Source organism: Pogoniulus pusillus, chromosome 15, assembly GCF_015220805.1.
Source record: "Pogoniulus pusillus isolate bPogPus1 chromosome 15, bPogPus1.pri, whole genome shotgun sequence".
In the NCBI taxonomy this organism is placed as follows: Eukaryota; Metazoa; Chordata; class Aves; order Piciformes; family Lybiidae; genus Pogoniulus; species Pogoniulus pusillus.
Window position 1 is genome coordinate 4,275,094 of NC_087278.1, and position 18,711 is coordinate 4,293,804.

General features: G+C 43.5%; 1 protein-coding gene across 19 annotated transcripts in view; it reads right to left on the bottom strand.

Moving 5' to 3' along the window:
• Positions 1 to 18,711, bottom strand: part of ANKS1B (ankyrin repeat and sterile alpha motif domain containing 1B) — a 449,942-nt gene that overhangs the window by 254,592 nt on the left and 176,639 nt on the right. For 12 of the 19 annotated variants that reach the window (XM_064154982.1, XM_064154981.1, XM_064154990.1 and 9 more), the window contains exon 8: positions 11,649 to 11,755. In XM_064154982.1, the coding sequence (XP_064011052.1) occupies positions 11,649 to 11,755 (107 nt within the window). Of the gene's footprint in view, positions 1 to 11,648; positions 12,125 to 18,711 lie in introns of those variants that run through there. The other 7 variants (XM_064154997.1, XM_064154994.1, XM_064154996.1 and 4 more) reach the window with 1 other exon arrangement.

The window sequence follows — 18,711 nt, forward strand, 5'->3', positions numbered from 1 at the left end:
GGCTGACTGGCTAGGGCTGGGTGCTAGGTTGGCCTGGATGATCTTGGAGGCCTCTCCCAACCTGGTTGATTCTATGATACTATGATAATGTAGCTGTGGTCTTCATTCACACTGCATTTCACTAATCCTTATGCTTCATTCTTTGCTAAAATGAGTTTCAGTGGTCAGACCTTCATAATATTTCTTTTAGCTTTAGCATATTGATAAAACCTTTTCTGAATGAATTCTACTCACATACTTAATGAAATGTCATTTTCTTCTCTAGTATTTTTTTCTTTCTGCATTTTGCTTATCCATTTTCTTGTTATGAATTCTCTCTTTTCTTTATATTAGATTGTTTCAAGTGATTTTTTTAAATCTACATTAAGACTTGTTCCATAACTACCTGAGCTTTTCAAACACCAGCCAGCCTTCCATCGGAAAGGATAACATAACCAAGAATCTTGTCTTTATTTCCATGTGTGTGTTAGTTCCCATTAATCCTTACCTGATACCTCCTTTGGAAACCCGTAGTGTAATTATCTGTAATCAAGCTCTGCCCTTCAAACATCTTTAACTTAGGGTAGTCTGTCATTGCTTGAGATTGATTTGCCTCCTGCTCCAGGTTCCATTTAGAATCATAGAATGAACTACATTGGAAGAGACCTCCAAGATCATCCAGCCCAACCTAGCACCCAGCCCTAGCCAGTCAACCAGACCATGGCACTAAGTGCCCCAGCCAGGCTTTTCTTGAAGACCTCAAGGAACGGTGACTCCACCACCTCCCTGGGCAGCCCATTCCAATGCCAATCACTCTCTCTGCCAACAACTTCCTCCTAATATCCAGCCTAGACCTCCCCCGGCACAACCTGACACTGTGTCCCCTTGTTCTGTTGCTGGTTGTCTGGCAGAAGAGACCAACCCCACCTGGCTACAGCCTCCCTTCAGGTAGTTGTAGAGAGCAGTGAGGTCATTCCTGAGCCTTCTCCTCTCGTTTAATTGTGTCCTGTTGGAGAATGTTGCTGTAAAACAGTAGTATACACAACTGCATGTTGTGTTCCTTTCAAAATTAATTTTCTGGAGGCTTTTTTGGTGTTTTGTTTTTTTGGTTTTGTTTTGTTTTTAAATGTTATTAAGAAATATTCCTGCATGAAATAGCTAAGAATAAGCTGTAGCTTTCTACTGCACACAGGCCACTGTTGTTAAGGATACCTTTGCCTTCTAGTGCATTATTTACCTGCAATGTAAGTGCAATTACAAGCTGATTACACAGGATGTCAGGGGTTGGAAGGGACCCAAAGAGATAGAATCACAGAATGATAGAATCAACCAGGTTGGAAGAGACCTCCAAGGTCATCCAGTCCAACCTATCACCCAGCCCTGTCTAATTATAAGATGATTGCACAGGATGTCAGGGGTTGAAAAGGACCCAAAGAGATCATCGAGTCCAACCCCCCCCTGCCACAGCAGGACCATACAATCCAGCTCAGGCCACAAATGAACACATCCAGACAGGCCTTGAAAGTCTCCCGAGAAGGAGACTCCACAACCTCTCTGGGGAGCCTGTGCCAGTGCTCTGGGACCCTTACAGTAACATTCCCCCTTGTGTTGAGGTGGAACCTTTTGTGCTGCAATTTACAGGCATTGCTCCTTGTACTATCCCAGGGAGCAGTGAGCAGAGCCTGTCCCCCCTCTCCTGACCCCCAGCCCTCAGATATTTATAGACATTTATTCAATGCCCTCTCATTCATCTCCTCTCCAGACTGAAAAGTCCCAGATCCCTCAGCCTCTCCTCATCAGGCAGTGCTTCAGTCCCCTAATCATCCTCCTAGCCCTCCACTGGACTCTCTGTCCTTTGAATCTTCAGGTTTTACAGGCTGACAGGATGTTAGGGGTTGGAAGGGACCCAAAGAGATGATTGAGTCCAACCCCCCTGCCAGAGCAGGACCACACAATCTAGCTCTAGCTCAGGTTCACCCTGAAGAGTGAAAACTTAGATTTTCTGCCTTTCTTAACCTTTGAGCTGCCTGTTACTTTTAATGACCCTTAATTAGTGCCATGGTTTTCGTTCTTACGAAGAACAGCACTCACACTTCATTCTATAAAATGACCATGTCTAGTTCTTCAATTTCTAACTGATAACAAATCTAACATCTCTAATTCTTGTTTGTTTTGGTAACCAAATCAGCCAGAAAATGTTTTGGCATGACATAAATAAGTAGTGAGAGTGTTGCAGCGACGTCACATCTCTTCTGGGTGACTAAAATGTCACACTTTATTCTGATTAACATAATTTTCATCTGCTCTATTAACCAAACTTTAAATATTTGCAACTGGTTCCTCATAAACTTCTATTTAGGGCCAATACATAATTTCTTACATATGTGGTCTCAGAATACACTCCATCAGTGTTTATATGCCAGGCCAGTCTCTGCACTAGGCAGGCTTTTAGCTCGAGCACAACATTTACCATTAACATTTAACATATTGCTAGAACAGATGGGACTAATTCCAGTCCTCTGTTACCATGCTACAGATATGTACCATGAAATAGCTTCAGTCTTGGTGGTGGGTGTATGTGCAATGGCTCTCAGAGTCTGGATTCGGCCCTACGTTGTTAGTGGGGGTAAGAGTGAGCCCAAAACATTGGACAAGCTCTTCTCTTTCAGACTGAATTGTAGAATCATAGAATCAGCCAGGTTGGAAGAGACCTCCAAGATCATCCAGGCCAACCTAGCTCATAGCCCTAGCCAATCAACTAGACCATGGCACTGAGTGCCTCATCCAGGCTTTGCTTCAACACCTCCAGGGATGGGGACTCCACCACCTCCCTGGGCAGCCCATTCCAATGCCAATCACTCTCTCTGACAACAACTTCCTCCTAATATCCAGCCTAGACCTCCCCTGGCACAACTTGAGGCTGTGTCCCCTTCTTTTGTTGCTGCTTGCCTGGGAGAAGAGACCAACCCCACCTGGCTACAGCCTCCCTTCAGGTAGTTGTAGACAGCAATGAGGTCTGCCCTGAGCCTCCTCTTCTGCAGGCTGCACACCCCCAGCTCCCTCAGCCTCTCTTCATAGGGTTTGTGGATGTGAGTAGCCTGACAGCAGGGCTGAGGAGAAGAACATTCTATCACTTAACACTGACCTGTATTGTCTAGAACATGTCCTATCTGTGTGTCTTGTAGGTACAGCCTTTTGTGGGACAACAGATGGCCAAATATTCCAGAACAACCAGAGAAACCCTCACCTAAAGGTTAACTCAGCAGAACCTAGCAGACAGTCAGATGGGCTCATCTCTGATTATACCCTCAAGATACAACTGTTGAGAGAGGGTTAGATGAAAACACTGCCCCTGACTCTCAAGGAATCCAGCATAGGCAGGATGTCTTAATGAAGTCAATGGTCTCTCTGGAGATGAGTTCCTTATGAATTCATTTTTTGAGTAAAATGCACCAGAACTCTCTTGGTTTTCTTTCTTCTGTTGAGCAATCACTACTGCCAAGATTTCCTGAAGTTCCCTGGCAGCTGCAGGACCAGTCACCTGTCACAGGTGACAGTACCTGTCACCTGCAGTCACCAGCCTGCAGTACCTGTGTGTTTCATGGTACATATGTGGCTATAGAAATATGAAGCAGAATCCTCTAAAATGCCTTTCCATGGAGGAATGAATACTGCCTCTCCAGACCTGCATGCACTCACACAGGATGAGAGAGAAGAATTTGAGACCTCAAAACAGAAAGACAGCTCAGGGTACTACTTACACATGCAATCTTGAGGAGTACAACAATAAACTCTTCTGTCTCTTGACCAGATGAGGAATACCATGACAGAAGCATATCTGCCCCCAGCTTAGTGTCATCTGCAAACTTGCTGATGACTGACTCGATGCCCTCATCCAGATCATCTATGAAGATGTTAAAGAGGATGGGGCCCAGCACTGATCCCTGAGGGACACCACTAGTGACTGGCCGCCAGCTGGATGTGGCACCATTCACCACCACTCTCTGGGTCCGGCCCTCCAGCCAGTTCCTAACCCAGCACAGAGTGTTACCATCCAAGCCGCGGGTTGACAGCTTAGCCAGCAGTTTGCTGTGGGGGACAGTGTCAAAGGCCTTGCTGAAGTCCAGATAGACCACATCCACAGGCCTCCCCACATCCACCAAGCGGGTCACCTGATCATAGAAGGAGATCAGGTTAGAAAGGCAGGATCTGCCCTTCCTAAACCCATGCTGGCTGGACCTGAGCTCTGCAGCGGGACCTTGACCGCCTGCACAGATGGGCAGAGGCCAATGGGATGGGGTTCAATAGCTCCAAGTGCAGGGTGCTGCACTTTGGCCACAACAACCCCATGCAGAGATACAGGCTGGGGTCGGAGTGGCTGGAGAGCAGCCAGACAGAGAGGGATCTGGGGGTACTGATTGATACCCGCCTGAACATGAGCCAGCAGTGTGCCCAGGTGGCCAAGAGAGCCAGTGGCATCCTGGCTTGTATCAGGAGTGGTGTGGTCAGCAGGAGCAGGGAGGTCATTCTGCCCCTGTACTCTGCACTGGTCAGACCACACCTCGAGTACTGCTTTCAGTTCTGGGCCCCCCAGTTTAGGAAGGACACTGAGATGCTTGAGCGTGTCCAGAGAAGGGCGACGAGGCTGGTGAGAGGCCTTGAGCACAAGCCCTACGAGGAGAGGCTTAGGGAGCTGGGGTTGTTTAGCCTGGAGAAGAGGAGGCTCAGGGGTGACCTTATTGCTGTCTACAACTACCTGAGGGGTGGTTGTGGCCAGGAGGAGGTTGCTCTCTTCTCTCAGGTGGCCAGCTCCAGAACAAGAGGACACAGCCTCAGGCTGCGCCAGGGGAAATTTCGGCTCGAGGTGAGGAGAAAGTTCTTCACTGAGAGAGTCATTAGGCACTGGAATGGGCTGCCTGGGGAGGTGGTGGAGTCGTCGTCCCTGGGGCAGTTCAAGGCAAGGTTGGATGTGGCACTTGGTGCCATGGTCTAGCCTTGGGCACTGTGGTGAAGGGTTGGACTTGATGATCTGTGAGGTCTCTTCCAACCTTGGTGATACTGTGATACTGTGATACTGTGTGATATGAAATGGGATTATTTGTTAGACTTGTAGGTGTTGCAGGATGATAGATACAACCTTAATCTCTGACACCTATCTGAGCTCTAATTTGCAGGTTTTGTATTAAAGACTCCCTACTAGGATGAAAGAGAAAATCTTGAAGCCTCAGGGCTGGATATTCTGAGGGAAGGACAAAAAGCTTTAATAAAAATACTTTATGTTTTCTTTTTGGTGAACCCTGGATGGATTCTAGCCCAAACTGATCCATCATAATTTTTATGTCAACATGATACCTTAGGGGAGACTGAGCTTGAAAAAAATCAATACAGCCTAGATAGTGATTCAGTTGACCAGATGAATCTACTTTAATCTATCCTAAAATAAGTACCTCAGTGGTTATCCAACCAGCCAGATAAACTGCATTCTATGCTCCATTGGCTTTAATGGCCACAGAAATTAATTCAGAGCCACTTGAGGTGCTGCAAAATTGCCTGAAGTCTAACTGAAGCTCCAGAAACGTGTGGCTTTTCCATAGATCCTGTATCATATATCCCAAGCTCACACAGATGCCTTTAACATTGATCTTGATTCCTGTACACAAACAGAACTGAGTCCTAAACATCTCATCTGTAGAAGTCAGTGTTTAAACTTGACCTCTGCCCTGCTCTTTGTTTGCCCACTAGGTTGGACTAAGGGAAGAACTGGCTGTCCTCAGGAGTCATGCTTGTAGAAGGTTGCCAAGGTGAAAGAGAGGAAGATTCAGATGAGAGCAGAGAGATGAAAAGTCACTTTGCTCAGGAAAGAAGCCAGGGCCACAATGACACTGAGAGGAGCTCCTGGGGCTTGCAAGTGAAGTCCAGATGAGGGAATTGAAATGCTTATCTTAGACACACAGAAAAACATAGAATCATAGAATCAGCCAGGTTGGAAGAGACCTCCAAGATCAGCCAGGCCAAGCTAGCACCCAGCCCTATCCAGTCATCTAGACCATGGCACTAAGTGCCTCATCCAGGCTTTCCTTGAACACCTCCAGCAACGGTGACTCCACCACCTCCCTGGGCAGCCAATTCCAATGCCAGTCACTCTCTCTGCCAACAACTTCCTCCTAACATCCAGCCTAGACCTCCCCCGGCACAATTTGAGACTGTGTCCCCTTGTTCTATTGCTGGTTGCCTGGGAGAAGAGACCAACCCCCACCTGGCTACAATCTCCCTTCAGGTAGTTGTAGAAAGCAATGAGGTCACTCCTGAGCCTTCTCTCCTCGTATCTTAGACACACAGAAAATCTTAAACCACAGCTTATTCCAGCATCAGGGAGACTCATATTCCTTCTACTCTGCTAAAAAATGTGCCTTGCTGCATTTCACTCACTGCCATTTTTGAGGTTGCCTTAAACAGTTCTTTTTTTTCTTGTAGAAACTGCACACAGACAATGCTCTGCAAATCTTCTTACCCTTCAGGTGACACATGGGTGCCCTAATGAGTGCCTGCATTATGGGTCTGGAGAGCTCAGAGCATCAATGTTGTGAGTGTTGATCTGCTCTCCTAAGCACATTAGGAGCTGACTTGTGAATGTCATTGAAGGCACCATAGACTAGAACCCTTGTCAAACATTGGCCTCTTTTCCATCATCTGCAGCATGGCTAATTTCAGAAAAGTGCTGGCAGACTGAGCCACTCCTTCAAAAATTCATCTAATGCCCAAATTATCAATCTCTGCACCAGGAATTTTTGGCTAAAAGCTGTGGTGGCCTCTACAATTGCAGGACTTGGAGCTGGTGCACAAAGAGAATTTATTTCAGGTGTATTTTACTCTGAAGAAATAAAATTGTTTCTGTCCTTTATTCTTGATACAGAGCTCAAAATTCTCCAGAGAGATTAAGGGCAAGAAGAATTACTGGGTATTCTAGGACAGCAAATCCCAGGAATGACACCTGAGAGAGGATAGACTCCAGATAAACTTCAGCTGACTAATAAACCTTCAGACCTAGTGAAAAATGAAAGAAATAAAGGGAGAGAGAGAGGAAAAGGAGAAAGAAAAGTCAAAACTTAACTCAAAACTGAACTCAAACCAGGCAGCAAAAGGGAATTGAGAAGGCAGTCCATAGCTAACCCTGTGAAACCAGGTAAATGCTTCTGCAGGTTGACAGGATGAATACAAACAGATGAAATTAGGGGAAATGAATATGCAACTAAGATAGTAGGCAGAAACCTAAGACATCTATGTTCACCTCCTAGACATGTCATAAGCTCTGTGTGACCTAAAAGGTTTAAGATTCATTCCAGCTGCCTAAGAAACAGGACTCTAGAGCCATCTGAGACGCTTGTTGGCAGCCAGCTGGTAATTATGAAGGGTCTAGCTGCCTCTGGTCCTCAGTACTATCTATCAGCCCTGTCTGGCTCTCCCAGATTCGCTGCAGTCTCAGTTGGTACTAGATACCTATGTTTAAGCACATGTATCGATCTGTCAGACATTATCTCAGCAATGATTTTAAGAGCTAGTGTCCCTTACCTCAAGTGTATAAGCAGTAGTAAATTCCAGCCCTGCAGCCACTCTATGCCTCAGTTTCCCAACAGTGAAAAGGAGAGAGCATAAACCAAAACAAAATACATAAACAATACCTAGATCCTCAGGCAATGCAGGTCACTTATTACTTGAAGGAGTAGAGATACATGCCTGTAAGTTCCCAGCAGCAAGTCTAGTGTCTAGTACCATTTCAGGTTATTAACTGTTACTAGTGAACAACACTTTGGAATGTCAAAAGATCTAACAAAGTGCTTCATATTTTCCTGTTAACTCATTCTAATTGCCTGGTCCCGGTTTGTCTCATGCAGCGTTTCATACATCTTTTAAAGGGATACTAGCTTCATCAAATTGCAATATTAACTAAGTAATAAAATCTCAGCATATCTTCAGTGATTAGATTTAAATGATTAGAACAACCTATAAATAGCCATACACAGTCCTTAATCAAAACTAGTCCCCACTGGGCTTGAATTTGATTGAATGCTTTCATCTCTCCGAATCCAGAAGAGAGTCTTTGATGAAGCTCCAGAGTTGCAGAGTGCTGCATGCAACAATCTACTGACCTGGCACATTTGTATATTTTCACCTCTTTCTCTACAATCTATTTTTGTTTTCCTTAGCATATGAAGTTATGCAGGCCTGAAGGCTGCACAAAGCTTGTCCCAGGGATATCTATGGGACTTGTTCATCAAAAAGCTGCTCACCGATTCATTAGGTTTCCTTACTGTTTATATCTAGTTCATCTGCTGTAATTTAGCACTGAGCTAACTGTTTTCCTGCACTTCAGAATTAGTTTGACTGCAAAATATCCTTCCCCTTATGAAAGTGCAGTATCATCTGCATCTTCAAATATAGGTATTAGCGCTGCATAAAGTCACTACCCATTTCTACATCTGAAGGACACTGCAGCCTCTTACACAACAAATTACCAAAGTTAATAAGGATGGCACATAGAAATATGCATACAGAAATATTCAGGTATGATTCTGCTCTAACAAGCAGACATGAACCAATTCCTGGGACTGAACCTGCTTTGGGCCTACTAAATACTGTGCAAGTGTCATTCCTGCATGGCATTAATTGTAGGTAGGAATTGCAGTTGCTATGTGCGCAAATAGGCTGTGAGTAGAAATGAAGTAGTGCATGAAAATGCAGCTTACTTTTTAATGCTATGTTTCAAGTTCTTTTTAAAGCAAATATATCAATAGCTATGGGGAAAAAATACCCATACTGTAAAGTTAAGAGGCTGTTTCTTACTATGGAGTCCACACACTTCAGGTAACAGAAACAAATCCTTCTAGTTCTAGGCATGGTCTAGTGAATAACTTTCCTCATGCCCAAGGATTTAATTTCTGTGATGTAATAAATGCCTACCATAAAACCTTTTTCTCTGAAAAACACCTTTTTAGAAGAATGCTAATTTAATTAATAGACTTCTGCTGCTGAGAACAGTATAAATGTATTTCTTCTCAGATGTATGTTAGTCCATGGACATTAATTATATCATTGTGATATTCCCTCTCCTGTTCTGAACATCTAGTAAGACCTGTACTACTAAATCATACTTAATAGGAGTGTGATGGTTGTTGCTTAGGCAACAGAATGAATAAATGCAGGTCAGAATGTGCTTCCAGAAAAACAAAAGCAAGGATATGGTACAGAAGGAAGAACAAATATGTCCAACTGATTTTTACTGCATTGAAGTATTAGAGTTCTTCAATGCAAAGTAGCTAACCTATTGGAGCCATGCAATTTAACGGGCTTGTGAAATATAGCTTAATATGTAGAGGACTTTAATAAAGGCAAAAGCACTTCTCTCATATTAAGGGAGATTACAGCACATTTCATTTTAAAGCCATCTGAATTTCTCTTGGCATAGCTGATTTCTCTTTCTCTCATTTCCCTATATGCTTTCCACGTTTAATTTTCTCTTTAATGCATCTGATGGAACAAAAACATATTTTCAACCCCACCAGTTTCAATCTCCAGAAGATGCTTTGCTTACATAATGCTGGTATAATCAAAAGACTAATATAAAAAGAAGTTGGTGTTTTCTGATAGGTTTTTTTTTCCTTTCCAAAGTGATTGGGTTTGTTTCCAGTAAAATATGGGGACTGTTCAATTTCTGGTGCAAGCAAAAGCTGAAGTCTGTAACATCTTGATGAGCAGTGTGAAATCAATAAATTAGAAAGTACTAAATTACTAAAATTAGACAATTTTTTATCATTAGGCCATTTCCCTAAGCTTTTTGCTTAATCACTGGATTTGAGAGCCTGATGTTCCATTCACACAGGGATGCTATCCCAACTAATATTAAGAGCAATTATGTATTTTACCCATGAAATACGTTTTAAAACACTGCAGAAAAGGCTTCAATGAAAATGACAGCAGAACAGGAGCTGACACACAAGTATGCAGGCATAACTTAAGCTGCTTGATGCAGGGAAAGTTTGGTTCATGTACTGAATATCATCATCTTGCATCTCATTTGTACGTTTACGTAAGTATATCAATAAGACACATAGCAATTGAAAGTCTCAATTTCCCCCTTTGGGCCCTTCCACAGCCAGGAGACAACTGGAAAGCCCTCAGGGCAGCTTCTTTAGCTCCTCTGGTGCTCATCATTAACCTGTGGTAGGTGTACCCCCTGCATTTGTCATGCCACCCACAGCCTCCTGTGAAGGATTTCCTTCTGCAATGGTTTTAAGACTAAACACTCACCTACTTATGCAACTAATTCTCTGACGTATACAAGAATATGTTTTCACATTTTGGGGAACTGTATCTTGAAGCAAGCTTTGGTATGGATTTATTTTACATCGCTGAGCTGACAGCACAGCCTTGCAGCTCTGTTTTCAAGACTACTTAATGGCAAAGATTCTAACGACTTTTACTGACAGAAGCAAAAGATCACATGGCAGCCATGCAAAGCCAGGAAGAAACCTCTATACTGTTGTAAGGTGGCAATGGCAGAGGATTTGTGCCCTGTATTTCTGTTCAGTAACCTAGGGGCACAGAATAACGTTGGCAAAATAAACCGAAAAGGAAAACCACAACCCGTGAGAATTTCAGAGCTGTAATGTTGATGCTGTTTCACTTCTGGGTTTTGTATGCCAGGTATAAGTTCTGGCAAGTTAGAACTGTTCCAAGATATATGTGGTTGCTAAAAATATCTCCCAAAGGGGGTGATTACTTATATTTTAAGCTCTGATACTTGGTAAGAAACGCAGTCAGGGTTTTTGCAAGAGGTTCAAGGAGTGAGAATGCTGAAGCAGGTAGAAAAGTAATTATACAACGACCCTAACAAGGAAGCTTCTCTCTTTACTGTCAATATTCATTTGAATGGAAAGTTTGTGCCTGTGAGTTGTCAGTTACTTTACACCACATGGCAATGCTGTAAAGCCTGAAGCACACCAATTTTTATTTAATTCATCGTGTCCCTGATAAATCCCCAGAGTTAAAACATGAAAATGGAGCTATCAGAAAAAGGGATGCACTACTTCTCCACACAGGGCATAAGTTTCAACAAGTGAATCCCATAGCCTGATTATCTAAGATGCAATAACATTTAACTGAGACATGCAGAACTCCCTGCACAGAGAGCACACCTCCTTAAATAATTTGTTGCCATTAAAATACCTCTCAATGCAAGAATGGCATTGCCTGCTACTGAATTGTTACAAAGCTCTTAATGCTTAAATCAAAGCAATAATGTGAGGTATTGCAAGGAGGGCTGTTTACAGCTTTTCCACACTGTGAACATCCTGCAATGGGTTAAAAGCACTGTGCATCTTCCTTTTTCAGTCTGAAGACTGATGAGGGGAAGAGAAAAAACCCCTTAATACTCAGGTTTCCCTTTACCATATTTCTGGCTAGAATATTTTGTAACATGTACAGTTTGGAAGTTACACGAGGACAGTTTATGTATGAATTTAGCTAGACACAGAGAAGTGAAACACTAAGCAGCTCTCCTTCGTGCAATGCAGAACAGCTCTAAGGTTTTTATGAGCACATAATAGACAGACAGAAAAATAAAAGGCAGCTACAGTGTATATATACACAGCTATGCACAGAAGATTTCTTACCATAAATTGCACATTGTCAAATCCATTTGCCAGCAAGTGGTTTTCATACTGAGGTAGCCCAATATTTTCCAACCATTGTCCCACTGTCTGGACAGGGCATCGGGGTCCTGTAGGAGGGCGAAGAGGGAGGCGTTTAAGCAACGAGTAACCATCCACTGGATAATAGCGGTAGTCCTGGGCTGAGAGGTGGCATTGCCACATCGTGTTCCTGGGAAAGTTGGTATCAAAGGAGCCCGCCAGCTTGACAGATTAATGTTTTCAGCAAGCAGAGAAGTCAGAAGTAAAACATAGTTTACAGGGCAGTATATAGCGTAAGATCTGATCCCAGCTCTACATTTCTTAGTTATTAATCTTTACTACAGACCAGTACGTCATACAGGAGGGGGGGAGAAAAAAAGAAGCCAGCATATCAAGCTGTCAGCTAAGCTGTTCTCCGTTATATGTGATTGTTGGAATACTCCACAATGAGCAATGCACTGCCAGCAGCAAGAATTCTTTTTTATCAAGTACTCCTACACTCATCAGTATGCAGCTCCATGCTTCTTGCTCCCCCTCGCTCGCTCCCCTTCATTACCCAGAGCCTAGGCTACACCTCGCATTTTCAATAATAGCCATCAGATAAGGCAGAGTGGTTTTTTTTTGTCTGCAAGCTGTAAGCCTGCTGCTGCTGCTTCCTCCTACACACCCATCCAAGCGTCAATCTTGAATGATGAGAGCAGTCAAAACAAAGGCAGAAAATAGCAAGATTCAAAAGCAACCTAGAGCACTTAAATCTGAATCTTCAGACCAGTTACGCTCTGCATATCTGTTTGGGGTAGATTTTTTTTTCTTAACGTTGCACAAGACATTAAGAAGCAGCCTATGGCAGGGCTTACTATGTCTTCCCCTTTCCCTTTTTAATACAAAAGAGGTGGTGGTCTGCATTTCTGCTTCTCTAACAGCAAACCCCTTTTAATGAATCGATACCGAATGCATTTCGCAGCTGCTCTCCTGTAGCACAGCAAAAAGACATCAACGGCACAACAAATTTCGGTCAAAGTAATTAGATTAGCTGCATGAATTCTTCAACCATAAAACACTTTAAGACACAAGAAAAACCCTCGTGCCAACACGGAATAATTCAACTTGAAAAGGTCACCATTGCAAATGAATAATTGAAAGAGCATTTTTTTACCCAATGAAACGTTAAGTTTATGTCCTTTTCTTACAAGAAAATGTGAATGATAGCAGGCAAACGTAGCAGCTTTACAGGATTTTGACCATGTATTTTATCAGCTATAGCTGGGGGTGGGGGGGGAATGAATAGAACATGATGAATCTAAAATGAAAGCAAAGTTCACTTCCTGCACAAGAAGTCAAATATTTCACAAGGTATTTCCATCAAGCTTCCATTTTGGAGACAGTTTCTCTCAAACTGGAGATATCTGACAACTTTGTTCTGAGAGCAATGTTTGCTAAACTTCTGCTTTTCCTAACAGGACTTAGCTAAAAAGCATGAGCCATGAGCTGGGTAAATTCAGTGTATCCAATGTACAATTCTAAGAACAATCCTGTCCAGCAGAACTTTACTTACTGAATATATTAATCCCTTCCTCTCCTCCCCTGCACTGTGAATCTCAAGCAATGACCCTCTCTATGGAGGAATTTAATTCCAGGAATAAGGAAATTACAGATATCTGTCCAAGACATTACTTGGAATTGACACTATGGCAGAAAAATGTTTCATAGAAATCCAAACCTGCAGTCTGACCGACAGGTTATAACACAAAGCCCTTGCAAGTGACAAGCAGAGGCTCCCTGAGCAGCTGCAGAACAGACTCTAAACTTAGCTGGATCTTTTAAACTAACAATATTGTCAGAGTTTCAACTCCAGTGTGACCAGTCCTTAGACTAAAACTGCACTGTGACACTGCTGCTTGGATTTGTGGAACATCTCTTGGGACTTGTTAGCCTGGAGAAGAGAAGAATGAGAGGGGATTGAACAAATGTTTATAAATATCTGAGAGGTGGTCAGGAGTGGGGGACAGGCTCTGCTCTCTTGCTCCCTGGGATAGGACAAGGAGCAATGAATGTCAGCTGCAGCACAGGAGGTTCCACCTCCACACAAGAGGGGAACTTCTTTACTGTAAGGGTCCCAGAGCACTGGAACAGGCTTCCCAGAGAGGTTGTGGAGTCTCCTTCTCTGGAGCCTCTCAAGGCCTGTCTGGATGTGTTCCTCTGTGATCTGTGCTAGATTGTGTGGTCCTGCTCTGGCAGAGGGGTTGGACTCGATGATCTCCTTGGTCCCTTCCAAACCCTAACATCCTGTGATCCTCTGATGCTGTGATCTCATTGGTCATAGCTCATCACTCATCTGAAGTCCCTAATAATTTTATAGAATAATTGAGCTTGAGCTGTAGAAGATCTTTCATGCAACTGGAAAGTCGCCTAAGATTGGTCTGTTCTGAGAGCTTACATTGCTCCATTCTTAGTGATTTGATATGTTACTGCATCGAGAATGAAAGGTTCACTCACCAGATCTCTCCAAAAACTACTGAAAGCTTATCTGGAGCTGGTAAGCCTGTAACTGCTGAAGAAACCTGGAGGGGTTTCCTGAAGTCTTTACTAGCAATAGCATCTGAATATATGCAATACAGAGCAGCTATTTTTGCTAAGAGTCCAGTGTGCACAAGTAGTTAAACATACTTTAGGTTAGTGGATAATTCCTCAGAGAAAACAGATACACAAAACTGATGGGAATCCAAGGATTTCTGGAACCATGGAGAAACAAAGGCATTTATGAACACCTGTCTGTAAACCTTTCCTATTTTGCCCCTTTAGTTTTCTTTCTACTGTGAATCAATATCTTTGTACACAGCTGCAGCATAATCCCCTCCAGGGTTGTGCCCAGTCAGTAGCAAGGCTGTAAGGGGGAGGGTAGTCTGTGTTGAGTTGAAACACAGTGGACTTCCCCTTGGGTTAGCAAAGGCTGGGCAAGATCTTCAGAGAATAAACTGAGAATAAAATTATCTGAAGGAAGATAAGAATTTATTCCTTGCTGAATTGTTCTTAGTTGGCTGAGAAAGCTTGAATCTGAAAAAAATCTTCTGACTTTGTCTTCCCCTTCCCCTCATAAAAAGAAAAACTAGTATCAGAGAGACCTAGGGAAGCAGAATCCCACTCTTTGAAGGCATCATGCATGACTGGCTCCTGTACTTCCCTTACACGCACAGACACAAATGGCTCTGCATCTTGTGTCCCCTCCACCCCCCCCAAAATGTTCTGCCCACAATAAAGCAAAGCCAATAATCAGCATATCAATTTCATGGTCAAACTGCTTCTTCCTAAACCTTACTATAAACAGCATGGAAGATATGCTGCCAGTGATGAGAAGTGCTTGGCTCAATGCCTAGCAACAGTGTAGGCAAAACTCAGTTTTAGTGTGGCTCCCCAGATGCATTTCCTCACGTGGCTGTTAGTACTGTGGCTAACTATCCCTGTGGCCCCAGCACGGGATGATTACAGCCCTGGTGGTCCCACTGTACACTCTCCTCCAGCTTTGGACTCTGCCACTACATGTCTGAATCCATCAGTGTGACAGAGAGTTGCTCAGCAAGGGGACAGAAAGCATGGAGAAACAGCATCAGCTTGCTACCTTGACTGTTATCTCATTGATAAAGGATCCTGCTATTCTTCCTTCTTCCACCAAATCTGAGTGAGGTAAAGGCAAAGGAAGCACACAGCAGAGCCAGGAGTGTGTGGATTAGGGTCGAGGCTTTAATTATCCAAACTTGCAGCTCTCTAGATCTCCTTGTTCTCTGCCAGCCCAGAAGACTCCTCCCAGGGGCTGCTCTGACAGTTTCTCTGAGCCAATGCAAGCAGAGCCTGGAGCAGGTGCTATTGCTTTGGGACTAAAAGCTTTCTCCCCCTTTTTGCTAGTCTATGAATCAGTGGCAGCCCCACCAGTGTGCTGCTTCAGGAAGTGGCTACTTTGCTATGCCTAAAGCTGGTCCTGATCATCATCCTCCAGACTGCATGAGCTGGTCTCACCTGCAGCACACTGACACACTACTGTGCTTTCCTATGATGTCAAAGAACACAAATCTCACGACAACACTTCTGTGATACTACCATCACAAAAGATGTTCCTGCTCCTGCATGGGAAGACTGATATGTAACTCTCTTGCAGGACAGCAGTGCTCGGTTCCTTCTTCTCCAAGGCACTAGAAGCAGCACATTGAAGTGATGTCTGCAAGAGAGATGCCATCTGCTCTGCTATACGACACTTTCTACAAGACGTCTCGTTCCCAGTGAGACTCAGAATATCCTTACTGTGGGGTTTGGAACTGGCTGAATCTGTGATATCAGCAAGTACATGGTTTCAAACATGTTGGAAGGCAGATTTGCTCCAATTGCAAAGCAATTACAGGTCTCCTCTATTTTATTGTCTCTACTGCTGGCAATGCTGATTTTTTTTTTCTTTCTTCTCTTTATTTTTCAAGTGAGAAGAAGAAAGAAAGGCAGTGATTATTTCCAGAAGCAGCACTTCCTCTGTCATCATGATCAGATTGTAAACCACTTTCTTAGGCAAGCCAATACCTGTCAAATATTGCTAAACACTTTTGGTGTTAAGGAATCAAACCCTGGAGAATTTTAATAGCTACTGACCAAGAAATTTCTGAGCAAAGACTATGTCACAATATGAAAGGATGAATATTTTAAGTTGGTTGGCAGCCACTTTAGCAGAGCTGGAGAACGAGACATACAAGAGATACAAGAGTAAGCAGTGTAAACTTGGCTGGCTTTTAGCTACTTAACTCTTTCAGCCTTGTCCAACACTAAATGGGATATCACAGAATCACAGAAACATGTGGAATGAATGCTTGTCATCCACTCCTGTTTTAACAGACCTCTGTCATACTTCCCTTGTACTCTCCTCTAAGGAATGAGAAATTCTAAGCCACACATGCAGCTGGTTTAGGCTTTTCACCATCCCTGCCAACCCCCTCTCAGGCTTCAGTGATGTGACAGGGATCAGAATTTCCCATGGCATTCAAGATGGTATTCATACTGATAAAATGATGTTCACAGAAATCACAGAAACATGCAGGTTGGCAAAGCCCCTCAGGATCACCAAGTCCAACCTAGAACACTACTCTACAGGATTCACCTTAAACCATATCTGCAAACACCACATCCAAATGACCCTTAAAGACATCCAGGGTGGGTGACTCAACCACCTCCCTGGGCAGCTCATTCCAGTGCCAGACAGTGGCACCTTTTTCCTAATGTTCAATCTAAACCTCCCCAGTCTCAGCTTGAGGCCATCTCCCCTTGTTCTATCTCAAATTATCTCCTGTTTATGGTATCAGCTGGATGACAAAGTTATCTCTCTACATTACAGGAGAACTTGTGATAGAGCAGTTAGCATGACAGAGTGTTCCAGTGAACAAACCAACCTGAAGACATAGATTCCTGGAGGGGAGACAAGAATAGCTAGGAACAGGATGCTGTATGAGAAAACCTACGCCCAACATCCACGGACCAATACAGTTAAAGTTCACTATGGGAGAAGTAAAGCAGGTCCCAAGCAGTGTGCAAGGTTCTGCTTTATCTTATGCATTTCAGCTATCTCAGGCTAATCAAACTGTTGAGAGTTTAGATAAACCTCTGAAGAACCTGAATGCCTCACACCCAACTTGTGTCAGCAGTTGGATGGTGATGATGTCACTTCTGATGATTGTGTTTGGTGATGCTGAATGTTCTCCTGAAAGCACTTTTGGAGATGTTTTTTGTGGCATATACAGAAGCAAAAAAAAATAATAAAATCAATAGAAACAGCTTGAATTTAAATAACACCATCCAGTATCTATAATCTAAAGGTTACATTCCATTGCTTATGTGTGGCTCAGGCTGCACAGAAATAATTCTCAGACCACAGCTAATGCGAGCTAATGGAACAACCCTCATTGACTGGCAAAATTATCCTCACAGTTCTTTCCTGATTTATAGACCAATATTTATTGTAACTCTACATTACCACTATGTAAGCATAATAACTGTATCCATAATAACTATAACCACAAAGCCAGTAAAGACAATTCCTTTTATTTGACAGATAATTTGTCAGCAGTGAACTGTACTTTGTGGACCCTGCTGGCCCTTCTATGAGTTTGTGTTTCTGACTGTTGATGTATTGGTTACCCAGGAACAGCAGAGTTGAACTATTCCATCATGAAACGTGTATTTATTACAGACACTTCAAAGTTAGGATATTTCTCATGTTCAGTTGATTGCTTTGGCAACTTTGATTTAGTTTCCTTTAGAACCCGTCCTGTTGAGTGAATGAGGGACAGGTCTTAGTGGAAAATTAAAAGAGCTGTTTTCTAGGACACAACCACTGGACTAGGGCTCAGGGTGCCTGGTTCTACTCAAGACTGTCATTATTGTGATGTTGAGCAACATACAGGTATAGGGTTAAGATATATCACAGGACCACAGGATATTAGGGGTTGTAAGGGACAAAGGAGATCATCCAGTCCAACCCCCCTGCCACAGCAGGACAATACTGTCTAACACAGATCACACAGGAACACATCCAGACAGGCCTGGAAAGTCTCCAGAGAAAGAGACCCTACAACCTCTCTGGGCAGCCTGTTCCAGTGCTCTGGGATCCTTACAGTGAAAAAGTTCCCCTTTGTGTTGAGGCAGAACCTCTTTTGATGCAACTTAAACCCATTGCTCCTTGTCCTATCCCAGGGAGCAGTGAGCAGAGTCTGTCCCCTGATCCTGGCAACCTTCAGATACTTATAAACATTTATCAAATCCCCTCTCAGTCTTCTCTTCTCCAGACAAAGCAGCCCCAGGTCCCTCAGCCTCTCCTCATAGCCATGCCCTCCAGTCCCCTCATCATCCTCCCAGCTGGACCCTCTCCAGCAGATCCCTGTCCCTCTTCAACTGGGGAGCCCAAAACTGAACACAGTATTCAAGATGAGGTCTCACCAGGGCAGAGTAGAGGGGGAGGAGAACCTCCCTTGATCAGCTGGACACACTCTTCCTAATACACCCCAGGATCCCACTGGCC